The sequence below is a fragment of the Hyla sarda genome, chromosome 7 (genome assembly GCF_029499605.1).
Source record: "Hyla sarda isolate aHylSar1 chromosome 7, aHylSar1.hap1, whole genome shotgun sequence".
Classification (NCBI taxonomy): Eukaryota; Metazoa; Chordata; class Amphibia; order Anura; family Hylidae; genus Hyla; species Hyla sarda.
The window spans coordinates 989,144-1,012,443 of record NC_079195.1 but is presented as its reverse complement, the minus strand read 5'-3'; the positions used below and the strand labels follow the sequence as shown (position 1 = coordinate 1,012,443).

The 23,300-nt window shown below is 37.9% G+C and overlaps 1 protein-coding gene across 1 annotated transcript in view; it reads left to right on the top strand.

Moving 5' to 3' along the window:
* RBP3 (retinol binding protein 3) overlaps positions 1–22,906 on the top strand; it is a 51,152-nt gene extending 28,246 nt beyond the window's left edge. The window contains exons 3-4 of the mRNA XM_056529461.1: positions 12,043–12,185; positions 21,994–22,906. Coding sequence (XP_056385436.1) covers positions 12,043–12,185; positions 21,994–22,322 — 472 coding nt within the window. The 3' untranslated portion in view covers positions 22,323–22,906. The remainder of the gene's footprint in view (positions 1–12,042; positions 12,186–21,993) is intronic.
* Positions 22,907–23,300: the final 394 nt, after the last annotated feature.

Below are 23,300 nucleotides of genomic sequence, written 5' to 3'. Positions count from 1 at the left end.
TCTGCCTTCTCCTTCTCTTCTGTGGCCTTCTTGGACTCTGGATCTGCAGGAAATTTTATTTTGGCCTCTCTCGTCAACAGGTTCAACATCCCAGTGACCAGTCTCACCAGACCCCTTTACATCAATTGTATAAACAATGAAAGATTGGACTGTTCCATACGTTTCCGCACGGAGCCCCTTCTAATGAGCATCGGATCTCATCACGAGAGGATTGAACTTTTGGTCCTCCCCAATTGCACCTCGGAGATTCTCCTTGGACTTCCCTGGCTTCAACTTCATTCCCCAACCCTGGATTGGTCCACTGGGGAGATCAAGAGTTGGGGGCCCTCTTGTTCCAAGGACTGTCTAAAACCGGTTCCCAGTAACCCTTGCCGTAACTCTGTGCTTCCTCCAGTAACCGGTCTCCCTAAGGCCTATATGGACTTCGCGGATGTTTTCTGCAAAAAACAAGCGGAGACTCTACCTCCTCACAGGCCTTATGATTGTCCTATCGACCTCCTCCCGGGCACTACTCCACCCCGGGGCAGAATTTATCCTCTCTCTGTCCCAGAGACTCTTGCCATGTCTGAATACGTCCAGGAGAATCTAAAAAAGGGCTTTATCCGTAAATCCTCCTCTCCTGCCGGAGCCGGATTTTTCTTTGTGTCCAAAAAAGATGGCTCTCTACGTCCTTGCATTGACTACCGCGGACTTAATAAAATCACGGTTAAGAACCGCTACCCCTTACCCCTCATCTCTGAACTCTTTGATCGCCTCCAAGGTGCCCACATCTTTACTAAATTGGACTTAAGAGGCGCCTATAACCTCATCCGCATCAGAGAGGGGGATGAGTGGAAAACGGCATTTAACACCAGAGATGGACACTTTGAGTATCTGGTCATGCCCTTTGGCCTGTGCAACGCCCCTGCTGTCTTCCAAGACTTTGTTAATGAAATTTTTCGTGATCTGTTATACTCCTGTGTTGTTGTATATCTTGATGATATCCTAATTTTTTCGGCCAATCTAGAAGAACACCGCCAGCATGTCCGTATGGTTCTTCAGAGACTTCGTGACAATCAACTCTATGCTAAAATTGAGAAATGTCTGTTTGAATGCCAATCTCTTCCTTTTCTAGGATACTTGGTCTCTGGCCAGGGACTACAAATGGATCCAGATAAACTCTCTGCCGTCTTAGATTGGCCACGCCCCTCCGGACTCCGTGCCATCCAACGCTTTTTGGGGTTCGCCAATTATTACAGGCAATTTATTCCACATTTTTCTACCATTGTGGCTCCTATTGTGGCTTTAACCAAAAAAAATGCCGATCCCAAGTCTTGGCCTCCTCAAGCGGAAGACGCCTTTAAACGACTCAAGTCTGCCTTCTCTTCGGCTCCCGTGCTCTCCAGACCTGACCCATCTAAACCCTTCCTATTGGAGGTTGATGCCTCCTCAGTGGGAGCTGGAGCTGTCCTTCTACAAAAAAACTCTTCCGGGCATACTGTTACTTGTGGGTTTTTTTCTAGGACCTTCTCTCCGGCGGAGAGGAACTACTCCATCGGGGATCGAGAGCTTCTAGCCATTAAATTAGCACTTGAGGAATGGAGGCATCTGCTGGAGGGATCAAGATTTCCAGTTATTATTTACACCGATCACAAGAACCTCTCATACCTCGAGTCTGCCCAGCGGTTGAATCCTCGTCAGGCCAGGTGGTCTCTGTTCTTTGCCCGATTTAATTTTGAAATTCACTTTCGTCCTGCCGATAAGAACATTAGGGCCGATGCTCTCTCTCGTTCCTCAGATGCTTCTGAAATTGAACTCTCTCCTCAACACATCATTCCTCCTGACTGCCTGATTTCCACTTCTCCAGCCTCCATCAGGCAAACTCCTCCAGGAAAGACCTTTGTTTCTCCACGCCAACGCCTCGGAATCCTCAAATGGGGTCACTCCTCCCATCTCGCAGGTCATGCGGGCATCAAGAAATCTGTGCAACTCATCTCTCGCTTCTATTGGTGGCCGACTCTAGAGACTGATGTGGTGGACTTTGTGCGAGCCTGCACTATCTGTGCCCGGGATAAGACTCCTCGCCAGAAGCCCGCTGGTTTTCTTCTTCCTCTGCCTGTTCCCGAACAACCTTGGTCTCTGATTGGTATGGATTTTATTACTGACTTACCCCCATCCCATGGCAACACTGTTATTTGGGTGGTCGTTGATCGATTCTCCAAAATGGCACATTTCATCCCTCTTCCTGGTCTTCCTTCAGCGCCTCAGTTGGCTAAACAATTTTTTGTACACATTTTTCGTCTTCACGGGTTGCCTACGCAGATCGTCTCGGATAGAGGCGTCCAATTTGTGTCTAAATTCTGGAGGGCTCTCTGTAAACAACTCAAGATTAAATTAAATTTTTCTTCTGCATACCATCCTCAATCCAATGGACAAGTAGAAAGAATTAACCAGATCTTGGGTGACTATTTACGACATTTTGTTTCCTCCCGCCAGGATGACTGGGCAGATCTTCTACCTTGGGCCGAATTCTCGTATAATTTCAGAATCTCTGAATCTTCCTCCAAATCCCCGTTTTTCGTGGTGTACGGCCGTCACCCTCTTCCCCCCCTCCCTACCCCCTTGCCCTCTGGTCTGCCCGCTGTGGATGAAATTTCTCGTGATCTTTCCATCATATGGAGAGAGACCCAAAATTCTCTCTTACAGGCTTCTTCACGCATGAAGAGATTCGCGGATAAGAAAAGAAGAGCTCCTCCCATCTTTTCCCCTGGAGACAAGGTATGGCTCTCCGCCAAATATGTCCGCTTCCGTGTCCCTAGCTATAAGTTGGGACCACGCTATCTTGGTCCTTTCAAGATTTTGCGCCAGATTAATCCTGTCTCTTACAAACTTCTTCTTCCTCCTTCTCTTCGTATTCCTAATGCCTTTCATGTTTCTCTTCTTAAACCACTTATCATTAACCGTTTCTCTCCCAAATCTGTTCCCCCCACTCCTGTCTCCGGCTCCTCGGACATCTTCTCCGTCAGAGAAATTTTAGCATCGAAAAAGGTCAGAGGGAAAACCTTCTTTTTAGTGGATTGGGAGGGTTGTGGTCCAGAAGAGAGGTCCTGGGAACCTGAGGACAATATCCTGGACAAAAGTCTGGTCCTCAGGTTCTCAGGCTCCAAGAAGAGGGGGAGACCCAAGGGGGGGGGTACTGTTACGCCGAGCGCTCCGGGTCCCCGCTCCTCCCCGGAGCGCTCGCTACACTCCTCTCACTGCAGCGCTCCGGTCGGTTCCACGGACCCGGGGCGCTGCGATACCGCCTCTGGCCGGGATGCGATTCGCGATGCGGGTAGCGCCCGCTCGCGATGCACACCCCGGCTCCCGTACCTGACTCGCTCTCCGTCAGTTCTGTCCCGGCGCGCGCGGCCCCGCTCCCTAGGGCGCGCGCGCGCCGGGTCTTTGCGATTTAAAGGGCCACTGCGCCGCTGATTGGCGCAGTGGTTCCAATTAGTGTTTATCACCTCACTTCCCCTTCACTCCCTCGCCGGATCTTGTTGCCTTAGTGCCAGTGAAAGCGTTTCCTTGTGTGTTCCTAGCCTGTGTTCCAGACCTCCTGCCGTTGCCCCTGACTACGATCCTTGCTGCCTGCCCCGACCTTCTGCTACGTCCGACCTTGCTTCTGTCTACTCCCTTGTACCGCGCCTATCTTCAGCAGCCAGAGAGGTTGAGCCGTTGCTAGGGGATACGACCTGGTCACTACCGCCGCAGCAAGACCATCCCGCTTTGCGGCGGGCTCTGGTGAAAACCAGTAGTGACTTAGAACCGATCCTCTAGCACGGTCCACGCCAATCCCTCTCTGGCACAGAGGATCCACTATCTGCCAGCCGGCATCGTGACATTTATGTGTGTACTATAGCAGCATTATATATTTATGTGTATACTATAGCAGCATTATATATTTATGTGTATACTATAGCAGCATTATATATTTATGTGTATACTATAGCAGCATTATATATTTATGTGTATACTATAGCAGCATTATATATTTATGTGTATACTATAGCAGCAATATATATATACAGTATAGCAGCATTGTATATTTATGTGTATACTATAGCAGCATTATATATGTACAGTATAGCAGCATTATATATTTATGTGTATACTATAGCAGCATTATATATTTATGTGTGTACTATAGCAGCATTATATATTTATGTGTATACTATAGCAGCATTATATATGTACAGTATAGCAGCATTATATATTTATGTGTATACTATAGCAGCATTATATATTTATGTGTATACTATAGCAGCATTATATATTTATGTGTATACTATAGCAGCATTATATATTTATGTGTATACTATAGCAGCATTATATATTTATGTGTATACTATAGCAGCAATATATATATACAGTATAGCAGCATTGTATATTTATGTGTATACTATAGCAGCATTATATATTTATGTGTATACTATAGCAGCATTATATATTTATGTGTATACTATAGCAGCATTATATATTTATGTGTATACTATAGCAGCATTATATATTTATGTGTATACTATAGCAGCATTATATATTTATGTGTATACTATAGCAGCAATATATATATACAGTATAGCAGCATTGTATATTTATGTGTATACTATAGCAGCATTATATATTTATGTGTATACTATAGCAGCATTATATATTTATGTGCGTACTATAGCAGCATTATATATTTATGTGTATACTATAGCAGCATTATATATTTATGTGTATACTATAGCAGCATTATATATTTATGTGTATACTATAGCAGCATTATATATTTATGTGTATACTATAGCAGCATTATATATTTATGTGTATACTATAGCAGCATTATATATTTATGTGTATACTATAGCAGCATTATATATGTACAGTATAGCATCATTATATATTTATGTGTATACTATAGCAGCATTATATATTTATGTGTATACTATAGCAGCATTATATATTTATGTGTATACTATAGCAGCATTATATATTTATGTGTATACTATAGCAGCATTATATATTTATGTGCATACTATAGCAGCATTACATATTTATGTGTGTACTATAGCAGCATTATATATTTATGTGTATACTATAGCAGCATTATATATGTACAGTATAGCAGCATTATATATTTATGTGTATACTATAGCAGCATTATATATTTATGTGTATACTATAACAGCATTATATATTTATGTGTATACTATAGCAGCATTATATATTTATGTGTATACTATAGCAGCATTATATATTTATGTGTATACTATAGCAGCATTATATATATACAGTATAGCAGCATTATATATTTATGTGTATACTATAGCAGCATTATATATTTATGTGTATACTATAGCAGCATGATATATTTATGTGTATACTATAACAGCATTATATATATATGTGTATACTATAGCAGCATTATATATATACAGTATAGCAGCATTATATATTTATGTGTATACTATAGCAGCATTATATATATATGTGTATACTATAGCAGCATTATATATATACAGTATAGCAGCATTATATATTTATGTGTATACTATAGCAGCATTATATCTACAGTATAGCAGCATTATATATTTATGTGTATGCTATAGCAGCATTATATATGTACAGTATAGCAGCATTATATATTTATGTGTATACTATAGCAGCATTATATATTTATGTGTATACTATAGCAGCATTATATATTTATGTGTGTACTATAGCAGCATTATATATTTATGTGTATACTATAGCAGCATTATATATTTATGTGTGTACTATAGCAGCATTATATATATACAGTATAGCAGCATTATATATTTATGTGTATACTATAACAGCATTATATATTTATGTGTATACTATAGCAGCATTATATATTTATGTGTATACTATAGCAGCATTATATATTTATGTGTATACTATAGCAGCATTATATATGTACAGTATAGCAGCATTATATATTTATGTGTATACTATAGCAGCATTATATATTTATGTGTATACTATAGCAGCATTATATATGTACAGTATAGCAGCATTATATATTTATGTGTATACTATAGCAGCATTATATATTTATGTGTATACTATAGCAGCATTATATATGTACAGTATAGCAGCATTATATATTTATGTGTATATTATAGCAGCATTATATATTTATGTGTATACTATAGCAGCATTATATATTTATGTGTATACTATAGCAGCATTATATATATACAGTATAGCAGCATTATATATTTATGTGTATACTATAGCAGCATTATATATTTATGTGTATACTATAGCAGCATTATATATATACAGTATAGCAGCATTATATATGTACAGTATAGCAGCATTATATATGTACAGTATAGCAGCATTATATATTTATGTGTATACTATAGCAGCATTATATATTTATGTGTATACTATAACAGCATTATATATTTATGTGTATACTATAGCAGCATTATATATTTATGTGTATACTATAGCAGCATTATATATTTATGTGTATACTATAGCATCATGTGTATACTATAGCAGCATTATATATTCATGTTTATACTATAGCAGCATTATATATTTATGTGTATACTATAGCAGCATTATATATTTATGTGTATACTTTAGCAGCATTATATATTTATGAGTTTACTATAGCAGCATTATATATTTATGTGTATACTATAGCAGCATTATATATGTACAGTATAGCAGCATTATATATTTATGTGTATACTATAGCAGCATTATATATTTATATGTATACTATAGCAGCATTATATATTTATGTGTATACTATAGCAGCATTATATATATACAGTATAGCAGCATTATATATTTATGTGTATACTATAGCAGCATTATATATGTACAGTATAGCAGCATTATATATTTATGTGTATACTATAGCAGCATTATATATGTACAGTATAGCAGCATTATATATTTATGTGTACACTATAGCAGCATTATATATTTATGTGTGTACTATAGCAGCATTATATATGTACAGTATAGCAACATTATATATTTATGTGTATACTATAGCAGCATTATATATATACAGTATAGCAGCATTATATATTTATGTGTATACTATAGCAGCATTATATATGTACAGTATAGCAACATTATATATTTATGTGTATACTATAGCAGCATTATATATATACAGTATAGCAGCATTATATATTTATGTGTATACTATAGCAGCATTATATATGTACATTATAGCAGCATTATATATTTATGTGTATACTATAGCAGCATTATATATGTACAGTATAGCAGCATTATATATTTATGTGTGTACTATAGCAGCATTATATATTTATGTGTATACTATAGCAGCATTATATATTTATGTGTATACTATAGCAGCATTATATATGTACAGTATAGCAGCATTATATATTTATGTGTATACTATAGTAGCATTATATATTTGTGTGTGTACTATAGCAGCATTATATATATACAGTATAGCAGCATTATATATTTATGTGTATACTATAGCAGCATTATATATGTACAGTATAGCAGCATTATATATTTATGTGTGTACTATAGCAGCATTATATATTTATGTGTATACTATAGCAGCATTATATATTTATGTGTATACTATAGCAGCATTATATATGTACAGTATAGCAGCATTATATATTTATGTGTATACTATAGCAGCATTATATATGTACAGTATAGCAGCATTATATATTTATGTGTATACTATAGCAGCATTATATATATACAGTATAGCAGCATTATATATTTATGTGTATACTATAGCAGCATTATATATTTATGTGTATACTATAGCAGCATTATATATGTACAGTATAGCATCATTATATATTTATGTGTATACTATAGCAGCATTATATATATACAGTATAGCAGCATTATATATTTATGTGTATACTATAGCAGCATTATATATTTATGTGTATACTATAGCAGCATTATATATTTATGTGTGTACTATAGCAGCATTATATATTTATGTGTATACTATAGCAGCATTATATATTTATGTGTGTACTATAGCAGCATTATATATTTATGTGTATACTATAGCAGCATTATATATTTATGTGTGTACTATAGCAGCATTATATATTTATGTGTATACTATAGCAGCATTATATATTTATGTGTGTACTATAGCAGCATTATATATTTATGTGTATACTATAGCAGCATTATATATTTATGTGTATACTATAGCAGCATTATATATTTACAGTATAGCAGCATTATATATTTATGTGTATACTATAGCAGCATTATATATTTATGTGTATACTATAGCAGCATTATATATTTATGTGTATACTATAGCAGCATTATATATTTATGTGTATACTATAGCAGCATTATATATTTATGTGTATAGTATAGCAGCATTATATATTTATGTGTATACTATAGCAGCATTATATATGTACAGTATAGCAGCATTATATATTTATGTGTATACTATAGCAGCATTATATATTTATGTGTATACTATAGCAGCATTATATATTTATGTGTGTACTATAGCAGCATTATATATTTATGTGTATACTATAGCAGCATTATATATTTATGTGTGTACTATAGCAGCATTATATATTTATGTGTATACTATAGCAGCATTATATATTTATGTGTATACTATAGCAGCATTATATATTTATGTGTATACTATAGCAGCATTATATATGTACAGTATAGCAGCATTATATATTCATGTGTATACTATAATAGCATTATATATTTATGTGTATACTATGGCAGCATTATATATTTATGTGTATACTATAGCAGCATTATATATGTACAGTATAGCAGCATTATATATTTATGTGTATACTATAGCATCATTATATATTTATGTGTATACTATAGCAGCATTATATATTTATGTGTATACTATAGCAGCATTATATATTTATGTGTATACTATAGCAGCATTATATATTTATGTGTATACTATAGCAGCATTATATATTTATGTGTATACTATAGTAGCATTATATATTTATGTGTATACTATAGCAGCATTATATATTTATGTGTATACTATAGCAGCATTATATATTTATGTGTATACTATAGCAGCATTATATATATACAGTATAGCAGCATTGTATATTTATGTGTATACTATAGCAGCATTATATATTTATGTGTATACTATAGCAGCATTATATATTTATGTGTATACTATAGCAGCATTATATATGTACAGTATAGCAGCATTATATATTCATGTGTATACTATAGCAGCATTATATATTTATGTGTATACTATGGCAGCATTATATATTTATGTGTATACTATGGCAGCATTATATATTTATGTGTATACTATAGCAGCATTATATATGTACAGTATAGCAGCATTATATATTTATGTGTATACTATAGCAGCATTATATATGTACAGTATAGCAGCATTATATATTTATGAGTATACTATAGCAGCATTGTATATTTATGTGTATACTATAGCAGCATTATATATTTATGTGTATACTATAGCAGCATTATATATTTATGTGTATACTATAGCAGCATTATATATATACAGTATAGCAGCATTATATATTTATGTGTATACTATAGCAGCATTATATATTTATGTGTATACTATAGCAGCATTATATATTTATGTGTATATTATAGCAGCATTATATATTTATGTGTATACTATAGCAGCATTATATATGTACAGTATAGCAGCATTATATATTCATGTGTATACTATAGCAGCATTATATATTTATGTGTATACTATGGCAGCATTATATATTTATGTGTATACTATAGCAGCATTATATATGTACAGTATAGCAGCATTATATATTTATGTGTATACTATGGCAGCATTATATATTTATGGATCGCCTGTGCATTACACAACCCGATTATCAGGAAGGTGAGATCCAAGAGCCGACATATAGCGTCATACACAGGGGCTTCAATCACTGCAGGGCCAAAATATACACACAAATAGTATCACTATAACATGCACATAAAAAGTACTGCCACACCATACATATACAGCAGTGTATTGTGTTTCAATAACTCAGACAACTGTGGCATCTATATAGCCATCACCTTAAGGGGGCGGATTATATTGTGGACAGTCGTAAGAAAAGACATAAAGGATCAGAACCTTCACAGGAAACAATGTAACCAAAAGTGATCTGCAAATACACGGAATAAATGTGACACTCACATCCCTCGTCATCTATAGAGCAGAACAACGGGAGCTACGATTCACCAATAAGACACCAGCTATGGATGACACCTATATGGGGGCAGAATCCATGTAGGATATGAAGCCTAAATTAAGACAATGGCTGATATATAAATACCAGAATACCGCCATACAATGCTTCATACATATCTCAGAATAGAGCAAATGGATTCCTAACACAATACCGCCATACACTGCTGCATAATACTGAGAGTTGTGGAGTAAACTCCACTCCTTGGGGTAAAGGGGTAAACAGTACATCCCTTCTGGTCAGGGGGGGGGGGGGGGGGGGGCATTATCTTTGGGGTGGTTTGGGGTGGTCTAGAGGAGTGTAAGTGTAAAGTGTTATGCCCCTGGTGGTCTAGACAAGTTTAAGGGTGATTGTAATGCCCCTGGTGGTCTAGACAAGTGTAAGGGTGATTGTAATGCCCCTGGTGGTCTAGACAAGTGTAAGGGTGATTGTAATGCCCCTGGTGGTCTAGACAAGTGTAAGGGTAATTGTAATGCCCCTGGTGGTCTACAGGAGTTTAAGGGTAAAGTGTAATGCCCTTGGTGGCCTAGAGGAGTGTAAGGGTACAGTGTAATGCCCCTGGTGGCCTAGAGGAGTGTAAGGGTAAAGTGTAATGCCCCTGGTGGTCTAGAGAAGTGTAAGGGTGATTGTAATGTCCCTGGTGGTCTTGAGGAGTGTAAAGGTAAAGTGTAATGCCCCTGGTGGTCTAGAGGAGTGTAAGGGTGATTGTAATGTCGCTGGTGGTCTAGAGCAGTGTTTCCCAACCCAGTCCTCAAGACACACCAACAGTCCAGGATTTTAATTTTTCCCTGTTCTATTCCAATGGAGTAACTGAAAAGAAAAAAAAAACGGAATGTTGGTGTGCCTTGAGGACTGGGTTGGGAAACACTGGTCTAGAGGAGTGTAAGGGTAAAGTGTAATGCCCCTGGTGGTCTAGAGGAGTGTAGGGGTAATTGTAATGCCTCTGGTGGTCTAGAGGAGTGTAGAGGTAGTTGTAATTCCCCTGGTGGTCTAGAGGAGTGTAGGGGTAATTGTAATGCCCCTGGTGGTCTAGAGGAGTGTAAAGGTAAAGTGTAATGCCTCTGGTGGTCTAGAGGAGTGTAGGGGTAATTGTAATGCCCCTGGTGGTCTAGAGGAGTGTAGGGGTAATTGTAATGCCTCTGGTGGTCTAGAGGAGTGTAAGGGTAATTGTAATGCCTCTGGTGGTCTAGAGGAGTGTAGGGGTAATTGTTATGCCTCTGGTGGTCTAGAGGAGTGTAGAGGTAGTTGTAATGCCCCTGGTGGTCTAGAGGAGTGTAGAGGTAATTGTAATGCCCCTGGTGGTCTAGAGGAGTGTAGGGGTAATTGTAATGCCTCTGGTGGTCTAGAGGAGTGTTGGGGTACTTGTAAGGCCCCTGGTGGTCTAGAGGAGTGTAGGGGTAATTGTAATGCAACTGGTGGTCTAGAGGAGTGTAGAGGTAATTGTAATACCCCTGGTGGTCTAGAGGAGTGTAGAGGTAATTGTAATACCCCTGGTGGTCTAGAGGAGTGTAGGGGTAATTATAATGCCTCTGGTGGTCTAGAGGAGTGTAGGGGTAATTATAATGTCCCTGGTGGTCTAGAGGAAGGTAGGGGTAATTATAATGTCCCTGGTGGTCTAGAGGAGTGTAGGGGTAATTATAATGCCCCTGGTGGTCTAGAGGAGTTTAGGGGTACTTGTAATGCCCCTGGTGGTCTGTGTGTTTTACATCTGGGGCCTTTTGTTGACCCTGATCTGTATTAAACTTTCTCTTTCTTCCAGATATAACATCGGGGGCCCCACCAACTCCATCCCAGCGCTCTGCTCCTATTTCTTTGATGTGGGGACCCCCATTCTCCTGGATAAAATCTACAGCCGGACGGCAAATGCTGTCACTGAAGTGTGGACTCTGCCCCAGATCGCAGGTACGGTACAACGACAGGGCACCCTGTGTGGGTTGGAGTTCCCTTTTATATGGTATAAATGCTGTAATAACATCTAGTGTACAAAAACATATACGCTCCATATGGGCCTCATGTAACACTGCCATGTGTTGGCCAATACCACTTCTAAACATTGCTACCACCCTACACTGCGCCACACAATGCCCAAGAAAATACCATCAAACATTGTTCAAATAAATTATACCACACAGTGACCATACAGCTCCACATAAAGACATCTAGCAGTGTAAAAATAAATAATACTGCCAAACTGTGTTCATATAAATAATACTGCCAAACTGTGATCATATAAATAATACCACCAAACTGTGTTCATATAAATAATACTGCCAAACTGTGTTCATATAAATAATACTGCCAAACTGTGCTCACATAAATAATACCACCAAACTGTGTTCATATAAATAATACTGCCAAACTCTGTTCATATAAATAATACTGCCAAACTGTGTTCATATAAATAATACTGCCAAACTGTGCTCACATAAATAATACCACCAAACTGTGTTCATATAAATAATACTGCCAAACTGTGCTCATATCAATAATACCACCAAACTGTGTTCATATAAATAATACTGCCAAACTGTGTTCATATAAATAATACTGCCAAACTGTGTTCATATAAATAATACTGCCAAACTGTGTTCATATAAATAATACTGCCAAACTGTGCTCACATAAATAATACCACCAAACTGTGTTCATATAAATAATACTGCCAAACTGTGCTCACATAAATAATACCACCAAACTGTGTTCATATAAATAATACTGCCAAACTGTGTTCATATAAATAATACTGCCAAACTGTGCTCACATAAATAATACCACCAAACTGTGTTCATATAAATAATACTGCCAAACTGTGCTCATATCAATAATGCCACCAAACTGTGTTCATATAAATAATACTGCCAAACTCTGTTCATATAAATAATACTGCCAAACTGTGTTCATATAAATAATACTGCCAAACTGTGCTCACATAAATAATACCACCAAACTGTGTTCATATAAATAATACTGCCAAACTGTGCTCATATCAATAATACCACCAAACTGTGTTCATATAAATAATACTGCCAAACTGTGTTCATATAAATAATACTGCCAAACTGTGTTCATATAAATAATACTGCCAAACTGTGCTCACATAAATAATACCACCAAACTGTGTTCATATAAATAATACTGCCAAACTGTGTTCATATAAATAATACTGCCAAACTGTGCTCATATAAATAATACCACAAAACTGTGTTCATATAAATAATACTGCCAAACTGTGTTCATATAAATAATACTGCCAAACTGTGTTCATATAAATAATACTGCCAAACTGTGCTCACATAAATAATACCACCAAACTGTGATCATATAAATAATACCACCAAACTGTGCTCATATAAATAATACCACCAAACTGTGTTCATATAAATAATACCACCAAACTGTGCTCATATAAATAATACCACCAAACTGTGCTCATATAAATAATACCACCAAACTGTGCTCATATAAATAATACTACCAAACTGTGCTCATATAAATAATACCACCAAACTGTGCTCATATAAATAATACCACCAAACTGCGCTCATATAAATAATACCACCAAACTGTGCTCTTATAAATAATACCACCAAACTGTGCTCAGATAAATAATACTGCCAAACTGTGTTCATATAAATAATACTGCCAAACTGTGCTCATATAAATAATACCGCCAAACTGTGCTCCCATAAATAATACCACCAAACTGTGCTCACATAAATAATACCACCAAACTGTGCTCATATAAATAATACTGCCAAACTTTGTTCATATAAATAATACTGCCAAACTGTGCTCATATAAATAATACCACCAAACTGTGCTCATATAAATAATACCGTCAAACTGTGCTCCCATAATTAATACCACCAAACTGTGCTCACATAAATAATACCACCAAACTGTGCTCACATAAATAATACCACCAAACTGTGCTCATATAAATAATACTGCCAAACTGTGTTCATATAAATAATACTGCCAAACTGTGCTCATATAAATAATACCACCAAACTGTGCTCATATAAATAATACCACCAAACTGTGTTCATATAAATGATACTGCCAAACTGTGTTCATATAAATAATACTGCCAAACTGTGTTCATATAAATAATACTGCCAAACTGTGCTCATTTAAATAATACCTCCAAACTGTGTTTATATAAATAATACCACCAAAAAGTGTTCATATAAATAATACCACCAAACTGTGCTCACATAAATAATACCACCAAAAAGTGTTCATATAAATAATACCACAAAACTGTGTTCACAGAAATAATACCACCAATTATGTAATGGTGGCACAATATGGCGGTGTTACGGTGACACTATTTGTTGATGTTATGGTGGCACTATATGTTGATGTTATGGTAGCACTATATGGCAATGTTATGGTGGCACTATATGGGGATGTTACAGTGGACCTACACGGTGATGTTACGGTGGCACTATATGGCAATGTTATGTCACAGGGGATCTAAATGATGATGTTATGGTGGCACTATATGGTGATATTACAGTGGCACTATATGGCAATGTTACAGTGGCACCATGTGGCAATATTACGGTGGCACTATATGTTGATGTTACTGTGGCACTATAGGGTGATGTTACTGTGGCACTATATGGTGATGTTTCTGTGGCACTATATGGTGATGTTACGGAGGCACTATATGGCAATTTTATGATGGCACTATACAGTAATGTTACAGTGGAACTATATGGCGATGTTACAGTGGAACTATATGGCGACGTTACGGTGGCACTATATGTCGATGTTACTGTTGCACTATATGGTGATGTTAAGGGGGCACTATATGTTCATGTTACAGTGGTACTATATGGCAATGTTACAGTGGCACTATATGGCGATGTTACGTTAGTACTATACGGCAATGTTATGGTGGCACTATATGACGATGTTATGGTGGCACTATATGGCAATGTTACAGTGGCTCTGTATGGCGATGTTACGGTGGCCCCACATGGAGATGTTAAGGTGGCACTAAATGGTGATGTTACTGGGACACTATATGGCGATGTTATGATGGTACTATATGGTGATGTTACTGTGGCACTATATGGCGATGTTATGATGGCACTATATGGTAATGTTATGGTGGTACTAAATGGTGATGTTACTGTGGCACTATATGGCGATGTTATGATGGCACTATATGGTAATGTTATGGTGACACTATATGGTGATGTTACTGTGGCACTATATGGCGATGTTATGATGGTACTATATGGCGATGTTACTGTGGCACTATATGGTGATGTTATGGTGACACTATATGGCGATGTTATGGTGGCACTATATGGCGATGTTACGGTGGCCCCACATGGAGATGTTAAGGTGGCACTAAATGGTGATGTTACTGTGGCACTATATGGTAATGTTATGATGGCACTATATGGTAATGTTATGGTGGCACTATATGGTGATGTTACCGTGGCACTATATGGCGATGTTATGATGGTACTATATGGCAATGTTACTGTGGCACTATATGGTAATGTTATGGTGGTACTATATGGTAACGTTATGGTGGCACTATATGGTAATGTTATGGTGGCACTATATGGTAATGTTATGGTGGCACTATATGGTAATGTTACTGTGGCACTATATGGTAATGTTATGGTGGCACTATATGGTAATGTTATGGTGGCACTATATGGTAATGTCATGGTGGCATTATATGGTAATGTTATGGTGGTACTATATGGTATTGTTATGGTGGTACTATATGGTATTGTTATGGTGGTACTATATGGTATTGTTATGGTGGCACTATATGGTAATGTTATGGTGGCACTATATGGTAATGTTATGGTGGCACTATATGGTAATGTTATGGTGGTACTATATGGTAATGTTATGGTGGCACTATATGGTAATGTTATGGTGGCACTACATGGTAATGTTATGGTGGCACTATATGGTAATGTTATGGTGGCACTATATGGTAATGTTATGGTGGTACTATATGGTAATGTTATGGTGGCACTATATGGTAATGTTATGGTGGCACTACATGGTAATGTTATGGTGGCACTATATGGTAATGTTATGGTGGCACTATATGGCAATGTTATGGTGGCACTATATGGTAATGTTATGGTGGCACTATATGGCGATGTTATGGTGGCACTATATGGTAATGTTATGGTGGCACTATATGGTATTGTTATGGTGGCACTATATGGTAATGTTATGGTGGCACTATATGGAGATGTTATGGTGGCACTATATGGTAATGTTATGGTGGTACTATATGGTGATGTTATGGTGGCACTATATGGTAATGTTATGGTGGCACTATATGGTAATGTTATGGTGGCACTACATGGTAATGTTATGGTGGCACTATATGGTAATGTTATGGTGGCACTATATGGTAATGTTATGGTGGCACTATATGGTAATGTTATGGTGGCACTATATGGTAATGTTATGGTGGCACTATATGGCGATGTTATGGTGGCACTATATGGCAATGTTATGGTGGCACTATATGGTAATGTTATGGTGGCACTATATGGTAATGTTATGGTGGTACTATATGGTAATGTTATGGTGGCACTATATGGTAATGTTATGGTGGCACTATATGGAGATGTTATGGTGGCACTATATGGTAATGTTATGGTGGCACTATATGGTAATGTTATGGTGGCACTATATGGTAATGTTATGGTGGCACTATATGGCGATGTTATGGTGGCACTATATGTCGATGTTATGGTGGCACTATATGGCAATGTTATGGTGGCACTATATGGTAATGTTATGGTGGCACTATATGGTAATGTTATGGTGGTATTATATGGTAATGTTATGGTGGCACTATATGGCAATGTTATGGTGGCACTATATGGTAATGTTATGGTGGCACTATATGGCGATGTTATGGTGGCACTATATGGTAATGTTATGGTGGCACTATATGGTATTGTTATGGTGGCACTATATGGTAATGTTATGGTGGCACTATATGGAGATGTTATGGTGGCACTATATGGTAATGTTATGGTGGTACTATATGGTGATGTTATGGTGGCACTATATGGTAATGTTATGGTGGCACTATATGGTAATGTTATGGTGGCACTATATGGCGATGTTATGGTGGCACTATATGGCAATGTTATGGTGGCACTATATGGTAATGTTATGGTGGCACTATATGGTAATGTTATGGTGGTACTATATGGTAATGTTATGGTGGCACTATATGGTAATGTTATGGTGGCACTATATGGAGATGTTATGGTGGCACTATATGGTAATGTTATGGTGGCACTATATGGTAATGTTATGGTGGCACTATATGGTAATGTAATGGTGGTACTATATGGCGATATTATGGTGGCACTATATGGTAATGTAATGGTGGTACTATATGGCGATATTATGGTGGCACTATATGGTGAAGTTACAGGGCAGTATATGGTAATGTAATGGTGGTACTATATGGTAATGTTATGGTGGCACTACATGGTAATGTTATGGTGGCACTATATGGTAATGTTATGGTGGCACTATATGGCAATGTTATGGTGGCACTATATGGTAATGTTATGGTGGCACTATATGGCGATGTTATGGTGGCACTATATGGTAATGTTATGGTGGCACTATATGGTATTGTTATGGTGGCACTATATGGTAATGTTATGGTGGCACTATATGGAGATGTTATGGTGGCACTATATGGTAATGTTATGGTGGTACTATATGGTGATGTTATGGTGGCACTATATGGTAATGTTATGGTGGCACTATATGGTAATGTTATGGTGGCACTACATGGTAATGTTATGGTGGCACTATATGGTAATGTTATGGTGGCACTATATGGTAATGTTATGGTGGCACTATATGGTAATGTTATGGTGGCACTATATGGTAATGTTATGGTGGCACTATATGGCGATGTTATGGTGGCACTATATGGCAATGTTATGGTGGCACTATATGGTAATGTTATGGTGGCACTATATGGTAATGTTATGGTGGTACTATATGGTAATGTTATGGTGGCACTATATGGTAATGTTATGGTGGCACTATATGGAGATGTTATGGTGGCACTATATGGTAATGTTATGGTGGCACTATATGGTAATGTTATGGTGGCACTATATGGTAATGTTATGGTGGCACTATATGGCGATGTTATGGTGGCACTATATGTCGATGTTATGGTGGCACTATATGGCAATGTTATGGTGGCACTATATGGTAATGTTATGGTGGCACTATATGGTAATGTTATGGTGGTATTATATGGTAATGTTATGGTGGCACTATATGGCAATGTTATGGTGGCACTATATGGTAATGTTATGGTGGCACTATATGGTAATGTTATGGTGGCACTATATGGAGATGTTATGGTGGCACTATATGGTAATGTTATGGTGGTACTATATGGTGATGTTATGGTGGCACTATATGGTAATGTTATGGTGGCACTATATGGCAATGTTATGGTGGCACTATATGGAGATGTTATGGTGGCACTATATGGTAATGTTATGGTGGTACTATATGGTGATGTTATGGTGGCACTATATGGTAATGTTATGGTGGCACTATATGGTAATGTTATGGTGGCACTATATGGCGATGTTATGGTGGCACTATATGGCAATGTTATGGTGGCACTATATGGTAATGTTATGGTGGCACTATATGGTAATGTTATGGTGGTACTATATGGTAATGTTATGGTGGCACTATATGGTAATGTTATGGTGGCACTATATGGAGATGTTATGGTGGCACTATATGGTAATGTTATGGTGGCACTATATGGTAATGTTATGGTGGCACTATATGGTAATGTAATGGTGGTACTATATGGCGATATTATGGTGGCACTATATGGTAATGTAATGGTGGTACTATATGGCGATATTATGGTGGCACTATATGGTGAAGTTACAGGGCACTATATGGTGGTATAACAGTGATATTATATGGTAATGTTATGGTGGCACTATATGGTAATGTTATGGTGGCACTACATGGTGGTATAACAGTGGTATTATATGGTAATGTTATGGTGGCACTATATGGTAATGTTATGGTGGCACTATATGGTAATGTTATGGTGGCATTATATGGTAATGTTATGGTGGCACTATATGGTAATGTTATGGTGGCACTATATGGTAATGTTATGGTGGCACTATATGGTGGTATAACAGTGGTATTATATGGTAATGTTATGGTGGCACTATATGGTAATGTTATGGTGGCACTATATGGTAATGTTATGGTGGCACTATATGGTAATGTTATGGTGGCACTATATGGTAATGTTATGGTGGTACTATATGGTAATGTTATGGTGGCACTATATGGTAATGTTATGGTGGCACTATATGGCGATGTTATGGTGGCACTATATGGCGATGTTGTGGTGGCACTATATGGTAATGTTATGGTGGCACTATATGGTAATGTCATGGTGGCACTATATGGTAATGTTATGGTGGCACTATATGGTAATGTTATGGTGGTACTATATGGTAATGTTATGGTGGTACTATATGGTAATGTTATGGTGGCACTATATGGAGATGTTATGGTGGCATTATATGGTAATGTTATAGTGGCACTATATGGTAATGTTATGGTGGCACTATATGGCGATGTTATGGTGGCACTATATGGCGATGTTATGGTGGCACTATATGGTAATGTTATGGTGGCACTATATGGAGATGTTATGGTGGCACTATATGGTAATGTTATGGTGGTACTATATGGTGATGTTATAGTGGCACTATATGGTAATGTTATGGTGGCACTATATGGAGATGTTATGGTGGCACTATATGGTAATGTTATGGTGGTACTATATGGTGATGTTATGGTGGCACTATATGGTAATGTTATGGTGGCACTATATGGAGATGTTATGATGGCACTATATGGTAATGTTATGGTGGTACTATATGGTAATGTTATGATGGCACTATATGGTAATGTTATGGTGGCACTATATGGTAATGTCATGGTGGCACTATATGGTAATGTTATGGTGGCACTATATGGTAATGTTATGGTGGCACTATATGGTAATGTTATAGTGGCACTATATGGTAATGTTATGGTGGCACTATATGGCGATGTTATGGTGGCACTATATGGCGATGTTATGGTGGCACTATATGGTAATGTTATGGTGGCACTATATGGTAATGTCATGGTGGCACTATATGGTAATGTTATTGTGGCACTATATGGTAATGTCATGGTGGCACTATATGGTAATGTTATGGTGGCACTATATGGTAATGTTATGGTGGCACTATATGGTAATGTTATGGTGGCACTATATGGAGATGTTATGGTGGCACTATATGGTAATGTTATAGTGGCACTATATGGTAATGTTATGGTGGCACTATATGGCGATGTTATGGTGGCACTATATGGCGATGTTATGGTGGCACTATATGGTAATGTTATGGTGGCACTATATGGTAATGTCATGGTGGCACTATATGGTAATGTTATTGTGGCACTATATGGTAATGTCATGGTGGCACTATATGGTAATGTTATGGTGGCACTATATGGTAATGTTATGGTGGCACTATATGGTAATGTTATGGTGGCACAATATGGTGGTATAACAGTGTTATTATATGGCGATGTTATGGTGGCACTATATGGTGGTATAACAGTGGTATTATATGGCGATGTTATGGTGGCACTATATGGTGATGTTATGGTGGCACTATATGGTGATGTTATGGTGGCACTATATGGTAATGTTAGGGTGGCACTATATGGCGATGTTATGGTGGCACTATATGGTAATGTTATGGTGGCAATATATGGTAATGTTATGGTGGCACTATATGGTGATGTTATGGTGGCACTATATGGTGGTATAACAGTGGTATTATATGGCGATGTTATGGTGGCACTATATGGCGATGTTATGGTGGCACTATATGGTAATGTTATGGTGGCACTATATGGTGGTATAACAGTGTTATTATATGGCGATGTTATGGTGGCACTATATGGTGGTATAACAGTGGTATTATATGGTAATGTTATGGTGGCACTATATGGTGATGTTATGGTGGCACTATATAGTGATGTTATGGTGGCACTATATGGTAATGTTAGGGTGGCACTATATGGCGATGTTATGGTGGCACTATATGGTAATGTTATGGTGGCACTATGTGGCGATATTATGGTGGCACTATATGGTAATGTTATGGTGGCACTATATGGTGATGTTATGGTGGCACTATATGGTAATGTTATGGTGGTACTATATGGTGATGTTATGGTGGCACTATATGGTAATGTTATGGTGGCACTATATGGCGATGTTATGGTGGCACTATATGGTAATGTTATGGTGGCACTATATGGTGATGTTATGGTGGCACTATATGGTAATGTTATGGTGGCACTATATGGTAATGTTATGGTGGCACTATATGGTAATGTTATTGTGGCACTATATGGCGATGTTATGGTGGCACTATATGGTGATGTTATGGTGGCACTATATGGCGATGTTATGGTGGCACTATATGGTAATGTTATGCTGGCACTATATGGCGATGTTATGGTGGCACTATATGGCGATATGGCCTTGTTATATAAGTCATGTCTAAACCTTTCAGGCCATTTTACAGTGTTCTCCATTTTTTTTCAGGTGTGTCATTCGGCTCCACAAAGCCCCTGATGGTCCTGACCAGCTCTATGACCGCGGGGGCCGCCGAAGAGTTCGTCTACATCATGAAAAGGTTGGGGCGCGCGCATATCATTGGAGAAAAGACAAGTGGGGGCTGCCAACCCCCCCAGACCTACCACGTGGATGACACCCACCTCTACCTGACCATCCCCACATCCCGCTCCGCCTTAGGAGAACCCAACGGGTCCTGGGAAGGAAAAGGGGTGTCACCTGACCTGGAGATCCCCACCGAAACCGCTCTGCAGGAGGCGAAGAAGATCCTGGCCTCTCAGCTACAGGGGAGCAGATAGGAGGAGGAGGAGCAGATAGGAGGAGGAGGAGGAGCAGATAGGAGGAGGAGGAGCAGATAGGAGGAGGAGGAGGATGTCCTATCTGTGGGGGGGGGGTATATTATTATTATTATTTATTACAATACACCACACACTACACAACATACAGTGCACCGCACAATACACGCCATATGGTGCACTGCACACTACACAACATATGGTACACCGCACACTACACAACATATGGTACACCGCACAGTACATGCCATATTGTGCACCGCAGAGTACACGCTATACAATACACCGCACAGTACACGCCATACAGTACAGAGTAGGAAGCCCTGGACTACAGAGTATCAAAGCCCAATAGTTCTGGGTCAGTGGTCTCAAACTGTGGCCCTCCAGATATTGCAAAACTTCAACTCCCAGCATGCCCAGACAGCCAACAGGCTGTTTCTCTTGGTCCTCGGTCCTCGGGGGCGGTCCATCATTTTCCATAGATCTTTATAGTAGTCAGGAGTTGAGGGAATGTTCTGACGTTTCAGTGTTTAGGGGATTTGACGCTCTGATCTCTACAGAAATATTGGGGACAGGACTTTGGGCGGTTTCTATTGGTCCTTGGTCCTCGGGGGCGGTCCCTCACTTTCCATAGATCTGTCCTTTGTGCATGTCATGTGATGCTTTTTCTGGAGAAACATTTTTTCAAATAAAATAATGTTTCAAATAAGTTAAAAAAAAAATTGTTTTAAGTATTTACACTAAGTATGATGCCTTGGTCACATGATGCTCCCAACCAATGGTTGCAAGAGATGTTCCTAGTCCAACCTCCCTTTTCCAGGAGAAGGGGTGGCCCTAAACCTGTTAGAACCAGTCTGGCCGAGGCCAGCAAAGTGTAAACATCTCCAAAACTACACATAGGCCACGTGTCTTCTACAAGCAAGTCTCTGCTCCAGAGCTATGCCAGAGAGAAGAAGGCTGAACAAGGGCCTCTCTGTAATG